Source organism: Podarcis liolepis, assembly GCF_965112155.1.
Source record: "Podarcis liolepis genome assembly, chromosome: 1".
In the NCBI taxonomy this organism is placed as follows: domain Eukaryota; kingdom Metazoa; phylum Chordata; class Lepidosauria; order Squamata; family Lacertidae; genus Podarcis; species Podarcis liolepis.
In genome coordinates, this window is record NC_139554.1 from 109,924,294 (window position 1) to 109,941,550 (window position 17,257).

The 17,257-nt window shown below is 43.4% G+C and overlaps 2 protein-coding genes and 1 long non-coding RNA gene across 4 annotated transcripts in view; 2 read left to right on the forward strand and 1 right to left on the reverse strand.

Annotated features, from left to right (window-relative positions):
• B3GALT1 (beta-1,3-galactosyltransferase 1) overlaps positions 1–17,257 on the forward strand; it is a 329,544-nt gene that overhangs the window by 262,222 nt on the left and 50,065 nt on the right. The window lies entirely within an intron of this gene.
• LOC310704407 overlaps positions 1–17,257 on the forward strand; it is a 240,074-nt gene that overhangs the window by 16,034 nt on the left and 206,783 nt on the right. The gene's annotated exons all lie outside the window — the stretch shown is intronic.
• LOC310704244 (uncharacterized protein) overlaps positions 1,099–17,257 on the reverse strand; it is a gene marked incomplete at its 5' end in the record, with an annotated part of 88,243 nt that continues 72,084 nt past the window's right edge. Inside the window, one exon of the mRNA XM_083497453.1 lies at positions 1,099–1,350. Within this exon, the coding sequence (XP_083353579.1) occupies positions 1,246–1,350 (105 nt within the window). The 3' untranslated portion in view covers positions 1,099–1,245. The remainder of the gene's footprint in view (positions 1,351–17,257) is intronic.

A 17,257-nucleotide genomic window follows, 5' to 3' on the forward strand; every position in this document is an offset into this window, starting at 1 on the left:
CAGATAAGGAAAAGGGTCTATCAAGTAGATTAGATTAAAAGAGGCTTGTATGTTTTCCTTGCTATGCTTCAAGCGCTCTCACTAGTATTTTAATATATTGCATATAGTTTTAAGTGACATGCAGGGCTTGCAGTCCTCCATTAAAACCAATGGTGGCTTTACTATTGACCTTGGTAGAAGCAGATTGCCATCAGGTTTTATGTGGATAGCGCACCTGGGTTACTGGTGCTGACGTTATTCACCCCAGCCTTGGCCTAAACCTCATATTTGCTGTACTGCACGGTAGGATCAGATTTACTCATTCACTTCTCAAGCCTGTGAATGGAAAGAACTTTGCACACTTTGTATAGTGGGCAAGTGTCATAGGAAGCTTAGAAGACACACAGTGAGGAAGCTTGCCAAGAATCTTCTCCTGGAAACATGGACAGAAAAACAACAGAAAACTCCTTTCTCAGCCCTAGGCAAACTCCGGCCCTCCAGATGTTTGGAACTACAATTCCCATCATCCCTGACCACTGGTCCTGTTAGCTAGGGATGATGGGAATTGTAGTCCCAAACATCTGGAGGGCCGGAGTTTGCCTATGCCTGTCCTATCTCCATCCTGACACAACTAAACTCCAGTGCCACCTAGTGGCAAAACCATACAATGGCATTATCCACCCAAGAGGTAACTTGGCTTTCTGCATCAGAGTCCTCATCCTGGTAGGGTATAAAGAATTTATGTTGTGTTCATTTATAGTTTCCTTCACACAAATTCCATTTTTTCAAAAAGGAGGAGAAGGCACAAGCATGATAGGATGAAGGCCACTTAATCAGCCAAGCAGAATTTATTTAGCCAAGACATAAAACAGCCATATCCTAGCAGTGCATCATATGTCACATGACCAACTTGCAGTTGATCCATGGGCCATCATTTCAAAGGGGAAGAATCTGAGATGAATCCCCAACGCTGCACAAATAAGTATGTCAGAGTGGAGTTATTACATAGAGAAGAGAGGGAGGAGATGTGAATTTGGGAAACCATTTCTCACAGGATTGGGTATGCGTGCAAATGGCTGCTTTTTGAGTAGAAAGAAAGAAAGAAAAACCAGGTTGTTTGTAGGTTTATTGTTTCCAAACTGCCTTTTCAAGGCTTTCTAACAAAAGTAGGAAAACAAGGTAAGATTGATTACTGAATTTTTTTATGCATTTCTTGTTGGAAGTTCAACAGCAGGGATCATTCACTTTGTTATTTAAGAGATTAGTTCAGCAGGATCTTTGCTGAAGGAGCATGAGTTCTGATTGGCTGTGTAGTTCTGAGGGGTTTTCCTCTGTATGTTTGGTTGAATGTTGTCCTGCTACGTGCAAAGCCTGAAATAAGAAAGACAAAAACTATGCTTATTTCTCCTCATGTTATATACAGTTTTGTTCTGGTTCCACAATAAAGTGCAATCAGGACTTTTCTCTCTGGATACCATCTGCATTATCTAAGTGAATTTGCTAGCGTTTCTTTGCCCAGAATAGGGAGGCGTTGTTCTGCTTTTTATAAGTTTTGAAAAGCCCAAGTGATTTTCATTCTAGATTTCCTAAACGTATTTGTGGTGGGAGTAGATAAAGATATATCTACTTCATTACAGCGTTGTATGAATATAGGTGTTAGAATTTTCAATAGATAAAGGTACAATTCATCCCTGTCCTACAAGGGATGAGCTCTGCTCATGCAAGAACAGCACACACAACAAACATCTCATATATCCAATGGAGCAGAGCATTTTAGTCACAGCTTGGATGGCCATTTTTCCAAGTATGGAGGGTGAGACTTTTCCAGTTGCTAAGCAACCTCATCACTTGCTTTCCGCTGAAGGTAATTAAAGAGAGTGTCCTGTGGTGGTTAAGAAAGCAGAACCTGATTAATTTTTGAATCTCCAGAATCACATTTTTAAAAATAAATATATATATCCTGCTTGGGTAAAGACTACAGCAAAACATATAGAGCTGATGAGGAAGAAGAATAAGCCTAACCCTAGAAAGCTGTTGTTATTGCTATATAAATGTATATGAGGACATATTGTGGTTGCATGGTTACTTCAGGAAAAACTCACATCACTATGAGGAGCCACCACTGGGGCTAGAATTGGGGGGGTCTTTCGTTCTAGGTGCAACTATTCTGTACACGTCTTTTTTTTAAAAAAAAATATGTAGCCTTGAAGTATCCTCTCAAGGTTCTGGACAGGTCCTGCCCACCCATGCAAGCTGCAGGCCTCATATCCAAAATCTGGCAAACTGACTGTCCTGGCTGGGGAAGGGGTTGCAACATGGAACTATGTGGAAAAAATAAGGGGAAATACAGATCTGGCCTAATTCTGGGACAAAGACCCACTCTCACAGCATTAGCATTTCTCTTTTCCCTTCCCATCTCAAATTCTTCAGCACAGCCAAAGCTCACTAATATCTTCTGGACCAGGAATTTATTCCGCTGCAAAAAAAAAAGGGCAGAAGAAGAGTTGGAAGAGCTTTCGTTGTTTCTGACCATAAAATTGCCTTGCATGAACTTGGTTCTTGGTCTTTCAAGTGCAGAGCACTGCCATTTTCCAACATCTCCTTTAAAGCGGAGAGGAGCACAATTTCTGAGCACAATTCAAAGTGCTGGTGTTGACCTTTAAAGCCCTAAACGGCTTCGGCCCAGTATACCTGAAGGAGCGTCTCCACCCCCATCGTTCTGCCCGGACACTGAGGTCCAGCGCCGAGGGCCTTCTGGCGGTTCCCTCATTGCGAGAAGCGAAGCTACAGGGAACCAGGCAGAGGGCCTTTTCGGTGGTGGCGCCTGCCCTGTGGAATGCCCTCCCATCGGATGTCAAGGTGATGGACAACTACCTGACATTCAGAAGACATCTTAAGGCGGCCCTATTCAGGGAAGCTTTGTATGATATTTTAGTGTTTTTTGGTTTCTGTGGAAGCCGCCCAGAGTGGCTGGGGAAACCCAGCCAGATGGGCGGGGTACAAATAATAAATTATTATTATTATTATTATAACCAAGGTCTTTGCTACTAATCTGCTTATACTCGTCAAGGCTGTCCTTGCAGGTGCACTTTTTAAAATTTTTACTACATAGTCACCTGCCTGAATGCAGTAATGGTAAAAGCTACATGCCTCTCTGCATCGAGCTTTATTGTACACTACAAAACCTGCCGATTAAACAAGCAAGGCTCATGGAGTGTGTAATCTTCAACTCCTGCTCGTGATTATCCCTTTTTTATTAGATGAAGAGCACCCTACTCTCCCCTGCTAGATTATTAAACTCTTGACTGGATGGAGTTGGAGAAGATGTCATTGTGGTGTGTGTGGATTGACTGCCATGGGAGGATGAGAGCCAGAAGGCACAAAGGAAGCTGCCTTGTACCATGTCAGACCATTGGTCCATGTGGTTCAGTATTGTCCACACTGACTGGCAGCATCTCTCCAGGATTTTCAGGCAGGAGTGCAGGGAACGGACCTGGCACCTTCTGCACGCAAAGCAGATGCTGTACCATTGAGCTAACTGCACTCAGTTCAGCGGCAGAACAGTTCTCAAGCAACTTTCAGCAGAAGCTCTGTGGGTATGTGGTTCCCATATCCTCGCAATAAAACAAGAAAGCACCCAGTGCCTGTTAAGTTAGCTCTTTGTTCAAAGAAACCAAAACAGTGCAAGCAACTCTTCTCAGTAGGTCTTGCCCCAACGAGGCAGTTGTGAGGACTGAAGGTCCTCACCTTCCCACAGCTACCTAAGTCCCCTTCTCTCCAAGGTTCCCCCCCCCCAAGCAATTAGAGGCTGTGTCTGCTCACAACCAATCTCTCCTCTGCTCTTTTCACTTCTCTGCATGTTCTGGGAGACCAGCCAAGAGGGGAGCTGGTCACAGCAGGAGGAGACTCCCTGGATTCTTCAGCAGCCTACGTCATCTTGGTCTCCTGGCCCCCTTCCTCTCCTACCTCTGAAACAGGGCTGCTGTCTGCCCAAGCTTCTTCCTGCTCACTAAACCCTGTTGCCTCTTCTGACACCTCCTCCTCCCAGTCTCCTCCCTCTTCTCCCTCTGACCACTCACCATCGTCCCACCATCAGTCCCCTGGCTCTGAGCCTTCATCCACAGCTGATGCCTCGCACCACTCATCTGCATCCAAACAGTCTGTAACATATTGCTGACCTGCTCCTGACTCCACCTCCTGACAGGTACACACATACATGTGCATCACTTGATTTCTCATAAAGTGAAAAACTAGACCTTCACCCTATGTGCCTATGTGGGTTTTACCTCTTCTGCTGAGCAGGGGAGAAGCCTGTACATTGCCACCCCTCTCTCTTGTACTTTTAAGGATCTTATGAAAGCCTCTCTTCTCTAATCCACCAAGGTTCAATTGGCTTACTCGTTAAAAAAATACATATATACCCAATCCTGGTAGTGAAGCCACATCTTCTAACTGGAAAATAACAGCAGCAGCAGCAGCAACTAATTATAATAAATTAAGGAGATGGTCTGACAAAACAGCCAGAACTTGCACTGGAACCCAGAAGGGGACATGACGATAAAAACCACACACAGTAAGTCATTTAAAAGAGATTGGCACATTTCCCCTACTCTTCATTTCCAGTCCCAATCATCTAACTAAATGAAGTGTGAAATAAAGCTCTGCCTAAATCATTAGACAATGCCAAAGCCCTTCCTTCGGAAGTCCCCGGAGTCTTTGTTGTTTTCAAACCAAGCCTGGTTCCCAGCAAAGCAGTTCTGGAAAAGTCTGTTGCTCAAGGGGAACTTGTGGGGTTGTCTAAGCCCTGTGCATTTATCTACCTCAGTCCAGCGACTGGAAGATCCACACATGTAATCGACGTGGATGCCGACGCGTGCCGAAATGGGGACACACATCCACAGCAGGTTGGTCATCCAATTGTTGTGCCTTAACAAAAGTGCAGGCTCCTCTGCCCTTTCCTCTTCTCCCTCTTCCCTTCTACAGCTGTCTCTGCTGCTGTAACTTTGTGTTGTCTGGTACCTCTGACATGGAGAGAGGTGGGCTTCAGAAGAGGGAGCAAAGCTCCTTGATCCAAGATAAATATGCCAGCAGATAGCTGTGACATCGATGTGTTGAAATGTTTCTTCAGTACAGCAGAAAGATATCTGTAGGGCTGTCTTGAGTTGAGAGTAATGATGCTTCTGGTTTTCTCTTCCTTACACAAAAGCTGGTAGCTACCCCTGATGAGAAACAGAAACTTCTTGCTTAAAATAGTAAATAAAAACAAACAGTGAGTAACGAGAACATTTGCAACAGTATGCCCATCTGCATTGTAACAAACTGTGCTAAATTTACAATGGGCTTCTGGAATAAGGGCCTCTGTATGATATCAACCGTTCGCACCGAGAACATTGATCAAATTGCTAATTGGATTCACACACCACGGACATCAGCCTTTAATGTTAGGCTTCATTGAGCAGCAAACAGTGGCATTTGTTTTCTTCCTAATGGCCCTGAGTGTCTTCAGGAATGCAAAAGTCCATCAAAGCTCTTGGTGCAGAGAGGAATGGTCCTGACACAGGCATACGAAACAGAGGCTGCCGCTAAGCCCATCATTTTGCTTCATCGCCAGTGTCCCCTTTTATGTACCTGGGGGGCACTTCTCCAGGCATGTGGCACTTGCTTTCTGCATTAAGATAAAGTGTGTCGCCACCAAACATTCCTACCAGCAGCTTGCAGCAGTCTAAACACAAAGCAGTGCTGTGAATGTTGTGACCCAGTATAGTATACCCACTGTGAATGTCAGCCTAGGGAGACCCGGGACCTCCATTCAGCCATGAAGCCCATTGGGGTCTCACAACCTAAGCCAGTGGTGGTGTTACAGTTGAACTTTGGAGCCCAAGCCTGAAGTGCCTGGGGGCCCAAATGTTTGTGGTTTGTTTGTTTGTTTCATTTATCTTCCAAGGATCTCAAAGTGTTGTACGTGGTTCTCCTCCTCCCCATTTCATCCTCACAACAACCCTCTGAGGTAGGTTAAGGTAAGAGATGGTGACTGGCCAAAGGTCACCTATGGAGCTTCATGGTTGAGTGGGGATTCAAACCCTTGTCTCCCAGATCCTAGTCCAACACTCTAACCATTACACCAGGGGCAGCAACAGATGATGGGGTGCAACAGTACAGCAGGAAAGATACCTTGGGTGTTGACAATAGTCGCTGAAACGTACCTCTTTTTTTATTTAAAAAAATGCATTTGGAAACGTGTTGGGTGGTTTGGGGCATTGTGTAGCAAAGTAACAAGGCTTCATTTCCTCAGAAACCTTCTGGGCATAAGATAGAATCACAGAATTGTAGAGTTTGAACGGACAACGAGGATCATCTACTCCAATCTCCTAAAATTCAGGAATCCTTTGCCCAGCGTGGGGCTCAAACCCACAACCCTGAGATTAAGTCTCCTGCTTTACCAACTAAGCTATCCGTCATGTACAAAGATTTGATTTCCCCCCCACACACACCTATTCTTATGCACATCTGGCATTGTGAAGCAGTTCTGTATGCTTATTAAAATGGCATCTGAATATGCTGGTTCATATATCATGAACGCTGCTTCTCGTTTTGCACTATAACATTTCATTAATACTGCAAGAAATCCCTTATTTCTGACTGATTCCTGAAATATTTCCCTCTAACTCTTCCCAAGGGAATTATTTGGGCATTTTGGTGAATACAAAAGCCAGCACCTGGGAGAAATGTTTCAGAAAAGGACATGGAACCTGCTGTGTGTCAGTTTGCATGAAAACAGAATAGTAAATTGAGCCTAACAGTATGTATCTGACAGCTGCCAATTTGGCCAACACTGCCGAACATGCCAAGGGATTTCAGAGCTATTGTATCCTCTGCTGCTCATTGCTGGATAAAACAGATAGATTTTTTTCTGAAGGATTGTGTAACCTATCGAGGTGCATGACAACCTACAAAGCTGACATTAAAGCAGAAGTTGCTGTTTAAAAACTATTTAAAATGAGTAAACAGAAGTAGATATTTTTTTAAAAAAAACCAGTTACAAAGGAAAATAACGATTGAGAACAGAATCGTTAAGAGTTGCAAGAGAGCTTGGAAGTCAGTCTGACTCTTGCTCGGTGCAAGATGGCAATCCAGTCTTAGCTTATTACATCTCCAATGAGGGAGAGCCCACCACCTCCTGAAGCAGACAGGTCTTCCCATTAGGAAGTTTCTCCTACTGTTTAACCAAAATCTGCTTCTCTGCAATTTTCACCCAGTGGATCCAATCCTGCCTTCTGGAACAGCTGAGAACAACAGCCCGCTCCCTGTTTTGCATGGCAGCACTTCAGTTACTTGGAGACTGTTCTTGTGTCCTTCCTTAACCTCCCCCTTTTTCCAGATTAAACATACAGACACTTGGGTTACAGACACTTCAGGTTACAGACACTTCAGGTTACAGACTCTGCTAACCCAGAAATAGTACCTCAGGTTAAGAACTTTGCTTCAGGATGAGAACAGAAATTGTGCAGCAGTGGCACAGCAGCAGTGGGAGGACCCATTAGCTAAAGTGGTACCTCAGGTGAAGAACAGTTTCAGGTTAAGAACAGACCTCCAGAACGAATTAAGTTCTTAACCCAAGGTACCACTGTACTCAACTCTTTCAACTTTCCTCATGGGACTTGGTTTTTAGACCCTTTGGGATCCTGGTCACCCTCCTCTGGTCATACGCCAGTTGATCATTGTCCATTGGTGGTACCAAAAGTTGCACACAGGATGTAGCAGGGATCTGTTGATGCAGCCCAGAGGCGCCATCTTCTCAGGTTGATTGAGGGAACTGATGTGATGTCCTGATGTGGTGAAGAGCCAGGGGGTATTGCCAAACATCCTCAGAACATTGGGGGGGGGGCTAGTCCCTTCAAAAAAATCAGGGGAGGGTAACTACCTTGGCCCCTGGTTGCTGGTGCATATGATGCAGTCTAAGATTGCAGGAGCATTTCATCAGCCACAGTTAATTACAACCTGTGCAGGGCAGTTCCACCCAAGTTGAAGAGAGGCCTGCGCAAACTGTTGCCCTTGAAAAAGTAATAATAAATGTGGCGGGAATAGAGTTTGACAAGGATGTGCAATTGTGCCTTTAAAGGTAAAGGTAAAGGTAAAGGGACCCCTGACATTAGGTCCAGTCATGACCAACTCTGGGGTTGCAGCGCTCATCTCACTTTATTGGCCGAGGGAGCCAGCGTACAGCTTCCAGGTCATGTGGCCAGCATGACTAAGCTGCTTCTGGCGAACCAGAGCAGTGCACGGAAACGCCATTTACCTTCCCGCTGGAGTGGTACCTATTTATCTACTTGTACTTTGACATGCTTTCGAACTGCTAGGTTGGCAGGAGCAGAGACCGAGCAATGGGAGCTCACCCCGTCACAGGGATTTGAACCGCTGACCTTCTGATCGGCAAGCCCTATGCTCTGTGGTTTAACCCACAGCGCCACCCGTGTGCCTTACTTTTACATTATTCATAGAGTTTCTCTAAGCTGGTGTCAAATGTTAGCTTTTGTATTTCATGAGGTCGTATTCTCTTATTGCACTGTAGTTGTTTGTGTCTTTTTGTTTCCTTGTATTTTGCATTTGAGAATCAACACCATAAACTCTGGTCCCTTAGACCAGGTTTTTTTAAAAGTGGGGGCAGGGATTTGAAGTTTCCAGTTAAAAGGAAGGTGTGGAGGGGAGTCATCCCAGCACAGATGTCCGCAGCAATCATTTTAGTCAAGGACCTGGTACAACGGATTTGCAATTAAGTGAAGTGAGCTGCTATAGTCAAGCTCTGTGAGATGTGTTTTCCTCTAACTGCCATCAATCCATAACAAAAAAGTCAAATAAATTTGAATGATGTTGGGAAATCACAGGCTAATTACTAGTATTACAGCAGCAGAGAAATAGGGGCTAAATTCATCAGATAAATTATTCATTGTGAATTATATCATTATTAGTATGATATACTTTGATGAAGTCCTGGTTTAGCTGCTTTTTTGGCACATTGTAATAATGTCAATTTTCATTATTTATGGAGTCATTTCTCACATTTGTCCTGTTCATGCCTTGTATAATGTATTGCAGATGCAGTTCTCCACCATTAATGAACTAAGCATTTGGCAGAGACAAACAAAGGAAGCACAGTTACCTAAGGAAAGGGGAATGAGGAAACAACAGCAGTGAAACTCTGCAGTTGCAGTTGCTTGAGTGTGTGTGTGTCTTTAAGTCACCCTACCATTTTAGATTAGAGTTTAGCGCAGCTGCCTCTGAATGGGGGTTCCCGTGGTCTGCAATACCCATTAAAATCCCCGAACTGAATAAGTAGGGCTTTGGGAACGCATACGGGGTGGTTCAGTTTGGGGTCTTGAATACTCATTCTAAATGCCTCGTATATATTGATCAGAGTAACTGGAGAATGAAGACATAGGCAAAGGGTTGGATTTACAACGGGAAAGCTGTAATATAAACTTTTAGAGAAAGGAGGGAAAGGATATTAGAAGCTGTGCTGCTTTTATGGCTGCAAGGTGGCTTTTAACTTAAGTAGCGTGAAATGAGATCACCTCGATGGCTTTGAGTCTTTCCCGAACCTGTCTTCATCTGAACACAGGATGATTCTTTGCCCTGCTAATCATTCTATCGTAAAGATCTATAAGGTAGGGGCACATTTTGGTGGCCTTCTTGACTGGGCCCCGGAACACACAGTCAAGGGCTCTTCCACATCACCTATTTATTGAGCATTCATCTTAATTCGCTGGTGCAAAGCTTCTGCAGCATAAAAAGGTAAAGGTAAGGGGACCCCTGACCATTAGGTCCAGTCGTGGCCGACTCTGGGGTTGCAGCGCTCATCTCGCTTTATTGGCCGAGGGAGCCGGCATACAGCTTCCGGGTCATGTGACCAGCGTGACTAAGCCGCTTCTGGCGAACCAGAGCAGCGCAGGGAAATGCCGTTTACCTTCCCACTGGAGCTGTACCTATTTATCTACTTGCATTTTGACGTGCTTTCGAACTGCTAGGTTGGCAGGAGCAGGGACCGAGCAACGGGAGCTTACCCCAAGCCAGCCTTTATTGTCCATTTGTTCTGATTTGTTTGCAGGACAGTTGTGAAACAATGAGCATTCACCCAGATTTACTTGAGGGGTGTTCACCCATGCCCCACCCCCCACATCACTTTTCAAACTGCAAAAGTCTGGGTTTGTTGGCTTTTTAAGTGAATTTCTTGCACTCGAACCACAGGGCACTTTAATCCGCTTTTATGTGCTCGGTTTCTTTCCTCAAAATAGTGACAGTCTGTTGGCACCCCAAGAGAGGAGAAAATACAGCAGGGATGGCAAGAAACCCCACACAAAATTCCATCTCTAGATACATCAAATGTGACAAACCAGTGTCACAAAGCAGCTCAGTCTGAAAGAATCGTTTCCAGAGCCTAACAGGAAAATTTCCTTCTAAGCAGGCCAGACTGGTACCATTTCTTTACATGGTTTTCACAGCACCAAAGGTACCAACAAAGCAGTATTCAAGAGCCTCTCCTCAGGTTTTGCAATACACTTTGAATACCATCACCTTGAATCGCCTTGAATACCATTGCCTTCATAGCCAAATCTCTTCCACCACCGTCTCCCTCATCAACTTGCACCATTTCCTTCAGTGCAATTTCGCCTTTTCCTCCTCTGTCCTGCCTTCCTTCAGTTCAAATTCACTAAATTACCTTCGCCTTCTCCACCTCTTTCATGCTTCATGGCTTGTTGGTTGAACATACTCATTTATTTGTTTATATATTTGTTAAATATATCCTTCCAAAGGAACCCAGAGCAACAGAATGAGATTGATCAGATCAAAAGTATTTGTAGATACGGCAACAAACTAATAATGCTTGGTAATGCACAAGCAAAAGGAAACCATTCTACAAGATCTCAAAAAGGATGCACAGTTGTAGCGTTTTCTGCTAACTGGGTATATAACGTATTGAATGCTTTTCATAACTCAGGTGGAAGTATGAGATGGATTTAGAACTTTGAATTTGTTCCTCCTGCTCTTATTTTGCCAACAGCCTGACCTATAAATGATTCCTACATCTGCTCCCCTTGAAAAAAGGGGTGAGGAGCCTGTGGCTCCAGATGTTGTTCAGCTACAACTCCCATCTACTGGACATGCAGACTGGGAATTATGGGAGTTGGGGGTCCAACAACCTCTGATGAGCCACTCCTGCTAAACTGGTCTGAAAACTGGCTCGTCCGGAGGGGGGGAAACTTGCCTCCCACAACTTCCAGCCAACAGTGCCAAAAGGCAAAAATAAATAAAACAACCAAAATGAAATGACTACCCTACAAGATGCCTTGTAGAAACCTGAAATAGCCACAAAATGTAATGCTGCATTATGAAGTAAAGAGAAAGTTACAGGAACACTCATCAGCTTCAAAATGTTACAGCTTTCTGTATGAACAACGATCTTCCATAAATAATAAAGAGCTGTTCTGTCTTATTTCATAACTTATGCAGAAGACTGAATAACGTGTCACAGGGAGTTACAAATGCATCATGTCTTAATTTGCGGCTGTCTCACTCGGAAACCTGTGTGAGCTGCACAACAGATATCTTAAGAGAACAGTGAGATAATCTGCTAGTCCACAACTCTGCAAATATGTTCCATGAGTTCCTATAAGACTTCAAGGAATGTGACTGTCTTCAGCCTTGTAGCATAGTGCTCAGCGCAAATGTCTCTGATATGTAGTGGCTTTCCTCTGTTTCTGGTGTCCTACCATGAGGTCTGTTGCCTCAGTGACCAAAATAGCACAATGCACATAAAGCAGGAAGATATCAGCAGGCTTGAGGTATACGCTTGTACTATGAAAAGGGGGGAGGAAGCCCCCAAACCAGCCCAATGAAGTTATAGTATCACAACATGCTAACAATTGACAGGCGGTTTTACAATTGCACGTTAAAATGAGCATAAAGCTTAGCAATGGTCCAAGTAACAGTATTCAATGCTTCCCATCCAAAATAGCCCCAACGCTGATGGCATTGTTGTTGTTGTTGTTTAGTCGTTTAGTCATGTCCGACTCTTCGTGACCCCATGGACCAGAGCACACCAGGCACTCTTGTCTTCCACTGCCTCCCGCAGTTTGGTCAAACTCATGCTGGTAGCTTTGAGAACACTATCCAACCATCTCGTCCTCTGTCGTCCCCTTCTCCTTGTGCCCTCCATATTCCCCAACATCAGGGTCTTTTCCAGGGAGACTTCTCTTCTCATGAGGTGGCCAAAGTATTGGAGTCTCAGCTTCAGGATCTGTCCTTCCAGTGAGCACTTAGGGCTGATTTCCTTAAGAATGGATAGGTTTGATCTTCTTGCAGTCCATGGGATTCTCAAGAGTCTCCTCCAGCACCATAATTCAAAAGCATCAATTCTTCAGCGATCAGCCTTCTTTATGGTCCAGCTCTGAGTAACCTAAAAGGGAAGCGGGTGGCACTGTGGTCTAAACCACTGAGCCTCTTGGGCTTGAAGATCGGAAGGTTGGCGGTTCAAATCCCCACGACAGAGTGAGCTCCCATTGCTCTGTCCCAGCTCCTGCCAACCTAGCAGTTCGAAAGCATGCCAATGCAAGTAGATAAATAGGTACTGCTGTGGCAGGAAGGTAAGCAGTGTTTCTGTGTGCTCTGATTTCCGTCACAGTGTTTCATTGTGCCAGAAGCGGTTTAGTCATGCTGGCCACATGTCCCAGAAAGCTGTCTGTGGACAAACACCGGCTCCCTCGGCCTGAAAGCAAGATGAGTACCGCAACCCCATAGTTGGCTTTGACTGGACTTAACCATCCAGGGGACCTTTACCTTAACCCTCAAAATACCCCCCACCCAACACTTCTTCTGGAGGCAGTTCCCTAATGAAGACGGCAAGGACCAGAAATCAAGGGCTGGAGACCAAGTAGAAGCAGCCACCAGAACTAGGCAACTCAACTCTAGGCGAACTATAACCCCCCCCCCCGGTCAAAGTGAATGGGACATTCCACAGTTAGAAAAGTTCAGATTTGCGCATTGCGGCATCTGCTAAGCTTTGAACGGGGCTGCATAACTCTTCTTTTCTTTTTCTTAAAGGGAGAACTTTGGGTCGTGACATCTTTATGCCTTCTTCCCTCTCTTCCCCCCACCCAACGTCAACTTTCACTTCTCACATCTGAAACTTGTTCTTGAAACATGGCTCTAGTTCTCTTGTGTTTAATACCAGCTTGGTTCAATTATTTCTCAGCTTTATTACCACAAAGTAAACTGAAGTCTTGCAGTGAACATAATGAATTCATACTCTATTCAAACAAATCCAATTTAACGTAACATTTAAAGAACAGCTTTATTTGGAATATTTATAATGCATACGCTGAACATCCTTATTTTCTTCCACAAAGGCAAAGGGGGGGGGACTGTTCTTCCAGCAGCTAACTGCTATATTTCAGATGAGAAATAGGCTTTAACTGTTAATTTCTTTCTAGTACTTTGCATATCATTATTATTCAGTAACAATAGTGCCTGAACAGTTCAGCTTCAACTCCTAAGTACTGTGGGGGCAGACGGTGGCTTTTGCCTAACTTACATTATTATTTTGCTATTGTTTTATAAGTTGACTTGAGGAATGCATCCAAAATAATTGTCCAAATTTCAGTAATATTACTATTACCATTATTTATTACATTTCTTGCCAGCCATTCACCTTGAGGTTCAAGGGCGTGCAACAATTTCAAAATACAATATTAAAAAAAGTTAAAACAGATTTTGATCAAGGGAATGGGGCGGGTCCTAAATATATTTATCAGGTGTCAAAGGCCAGGATAGCAAGATACATTTTCAGCACATGTCAAAAACTATGTAATATAGGCTTGCCATAATTCAAAAAGTAAAAAGCAGGACACCCTGAAAGCTGTTGAGCCTTTTTTTACAAATACACACACAAAAAGCGATTTTTCAATTAACTTGTCTAAGATCCAGGACAAACCGCTGCCTTTCAGAAATCCCCCCCCCCCAATCAATTCCGCCTTTGAAATACCAGTAATGACTGGGGGAAATCTGGCCCAGTCCTAAGTAATGTAAGTGCCTGGCACACCTTTGTAGAAATGGAACTCTAGAAGTTATCACAAATAATTCCCTCTCCCAAGCTGCCACCGCCACCCCAAACTCGTGAGTGCATTGGAATTCAAATGGCAAAACAATAAAATACAATATAAGAAATTAAAAAAAGCAATCAAACGACAATTGAAAATCAGTATGACTATTTAATGCAGACACGAGCCCAATTTGGGAACCCCCTGTTTTAGCAAATAGGATTAATTGTAAATTTAATCACAATTCTTGTGAGCACTGAAAGTGCAATAGGATGCTGAAGTTCCCTCTCCCTCCTCTCCGCCCAATTAGAAACGGGTTTTTTTGAATGGGCTCCACAAAACTTCCCACATGACACCAGATTGCATCGTTGCAACAATTGGTGGGAGGGTAACTCTTTCCCGCTGAAAAGCAAGTTTGCAGTGGCACTGGGGCACCATCTTGCCACACAGATCTGCACTCATATGGTTCCACTTCAAGCAGTCACCTTTGTGGCAGAACGTATATATAGATTGAGCCTGAGAATAATTCAGTTGTGGGATAAGGTTCCAGGCAGAGCTGGCCCTACCATTAGGTGGAGTCAGGCAACTGCCTCAGGTGGCTAATCCTGGACCTCAGGTGTGGTAGAAGCAGCCAGCATTGATGTCCAACTATCTTCTGTATGTGGGATTTTGTGGAAGAGTGGCATCTTGTCCTTTGCCTCAGGCAGCAAACCTCTTGGACCTTCACTGGTTCAAGGAGAATTTTCCCAAAGCCTTTCAAGGAACTGTTAATTATGTGCTTGGTTTGGAAATGAAATTCCAAATAAGAAACACAAATAAAAACTGTCATTTTATATACATACCAGTGACTGGCTTAATTTCTCCTTATCCAAGGACACACAATTGATCATAACATAATAGCTAGGAGCTAATATTGATTAATGATTACACACACAAACACATTCACAGACTCATTATTCAAAGCATTCATATTTCAGTAGGACTCATCAGACATAAGCTCTGTCAGGACCAAGACACAAACATCTAGGAAATTATTTACCGACAGAACTTATCCATATGTACCAGGGGATCCAATTCTGCTCTCATTATACTACTGGGAATTGTATACTTGCATGTGAAATCAATTATATTCTAATCCCCAAATCTTTCTCTTGATGGTAATGGGCTGATTTAGATGAAATGTGCTTCAGTGTGGATTGTGAGGAAGTGAGACTTGTTTGGCAGTGCATGAAAGTTGTGTGATGCAGCAATTATGTGTTGCTTTTTTCTATGTGCTTTTAGTAACCAACTTTTGCAAAGATTTGCACTCACATCCTGATGCAATGAGACACTGACACAACAGAGTAAATTGGGAAATTGGTGCACAGTAGGCAAAGAACTCACAAACCACAATTCATCAGATTCACTTGGATGAATTTCTTTTTTTAATTTAAAAATCATTTTATTCACACAGCATTTTGTTATTTAAAACTTGACTCATGTTAGAATTATGCACAAGAATTATCGGAATCACATGGGATCCTTTATAAAACAATATAAAAAGTAAAACGCACAATACTTTTGGATACTGCCAGCGAGTATTCTGCTAAGATTTACACTGCAAGAAGTTGGGCATGACATAGACGCACAAAGTGCTGCATAAAGTTTTTGAAGCATGCATTTATCTCCAACTTGGATGAATTTCTACATAGAAAACAGGGACAGAAGAAGCTGCCTTATGCAGAGTGAGACCATTTTCTACCCTGACTAGGAGGGGCGACTCTCCATGATTTCAGATAGGAAACATTCCCAGCTGTATTTGATGATGCTGGGGAGCTAACATAGGACCTTCTGCATTTGGAGCATATCTTCTACCCTTCCTCGGGGGAAAGAATGTTGGTTTACAGGGGAGGGATAGAAAAACAGCCAGAAGCAATTTGAATTTTCAGACTATGGGAAAGAGCTGTGAGTTTAGGTTAGCTACAAGTCTTCAGGCTTGTGAATGGTCCAGATTATTGCCTTGAGAATCTGATGTAGGATTGGTGGTAGTGCTGCATGCTGTAGGATTCTGTTTGCTCGCACTATTCCCTGCTTGTCTCTTTGTACATACAGTGGTACCTTGGGTTACAGATGCTTTAGGTTACAGATGCTTCAGGCTACAGATGATTCAGGTTACAGACTCCGCTAACAGAGAAACAGTACCTTGGGTTATGAACTTTGCTTTAGGATGAGAACAGAAATCATGCTCCCTCGGTGTGGCGGCAGCAGGAGGCCCCATTAGCTAAAGTGGTACCTCAGGTGAAGAACAGTTCCAGGTTAAGAACGGACCTCCGGAACAAATTAAGTTCTTAACCAGAGGTATCACTGTAATCAAACGTTACAAAGATACCATGAGTTTTTTCTCTGAGCCAAAGGGATATTTAACCTATTGGCGCTGTTGTAGGGCTTCTGTTTCTTTAGGGAGTATGTAGTGTTCATCTAAACTTTTTTTAAAAAATAATGCTAATTGAAATTGGAAATTTGTTAAAATAGCAAATGATTGCAAAATTGCATGAGTTCACATATGTAAACCTCCTTAAATTCAATGGGACCTCCCCTCTAGTAAGTACATTTAGGGATTGCAGCCTTAGAAGTGCAGGCTGTGACAGTTGTGTTAATAGCAAACACCCAAAGGCTGGGTGCATTTTGGATTAATCACATCAAGAAAATAATGTATGATGTAGGGAAAGTATCTTAGAATGAACATTTTCTCTCTTTTCATAAGATAAAGCATATATATTCAACCATATAATTAGTCAATTAATGTTTGTAAAAGCTTTCCAGTCTTAGAAGACATCTTACGGGGGGGGGGAATAGTAGGATTTTTACTTTATTTTATATTTTTTGTGATGGTGGATTTCCAACAAAGGACCGACATATCTGGCTGCAGAACTCCTATAGTTACTAGTCAACTGGGATATACGGTAATCCTGTCAATGCAAAGAAGGATGTTGCAAACTACATTTGCAGCCAAAAGCACACTGGGGACTCAAAGCTAAGCTCAGAACAGCCTGCAGTGGTGTTGTGCTGGGCTAGAATTTAGATGTCTTCTGATTCTACCTTCTGTGGATTGGACTATGTGAAGCCCCTATGCGGCCCCAATGCTTTGGATTAACCTCTGGCAAGAAACAGTCCTGCAGCCATTTCAAAGCAAGTTAAGACCTTTCTCT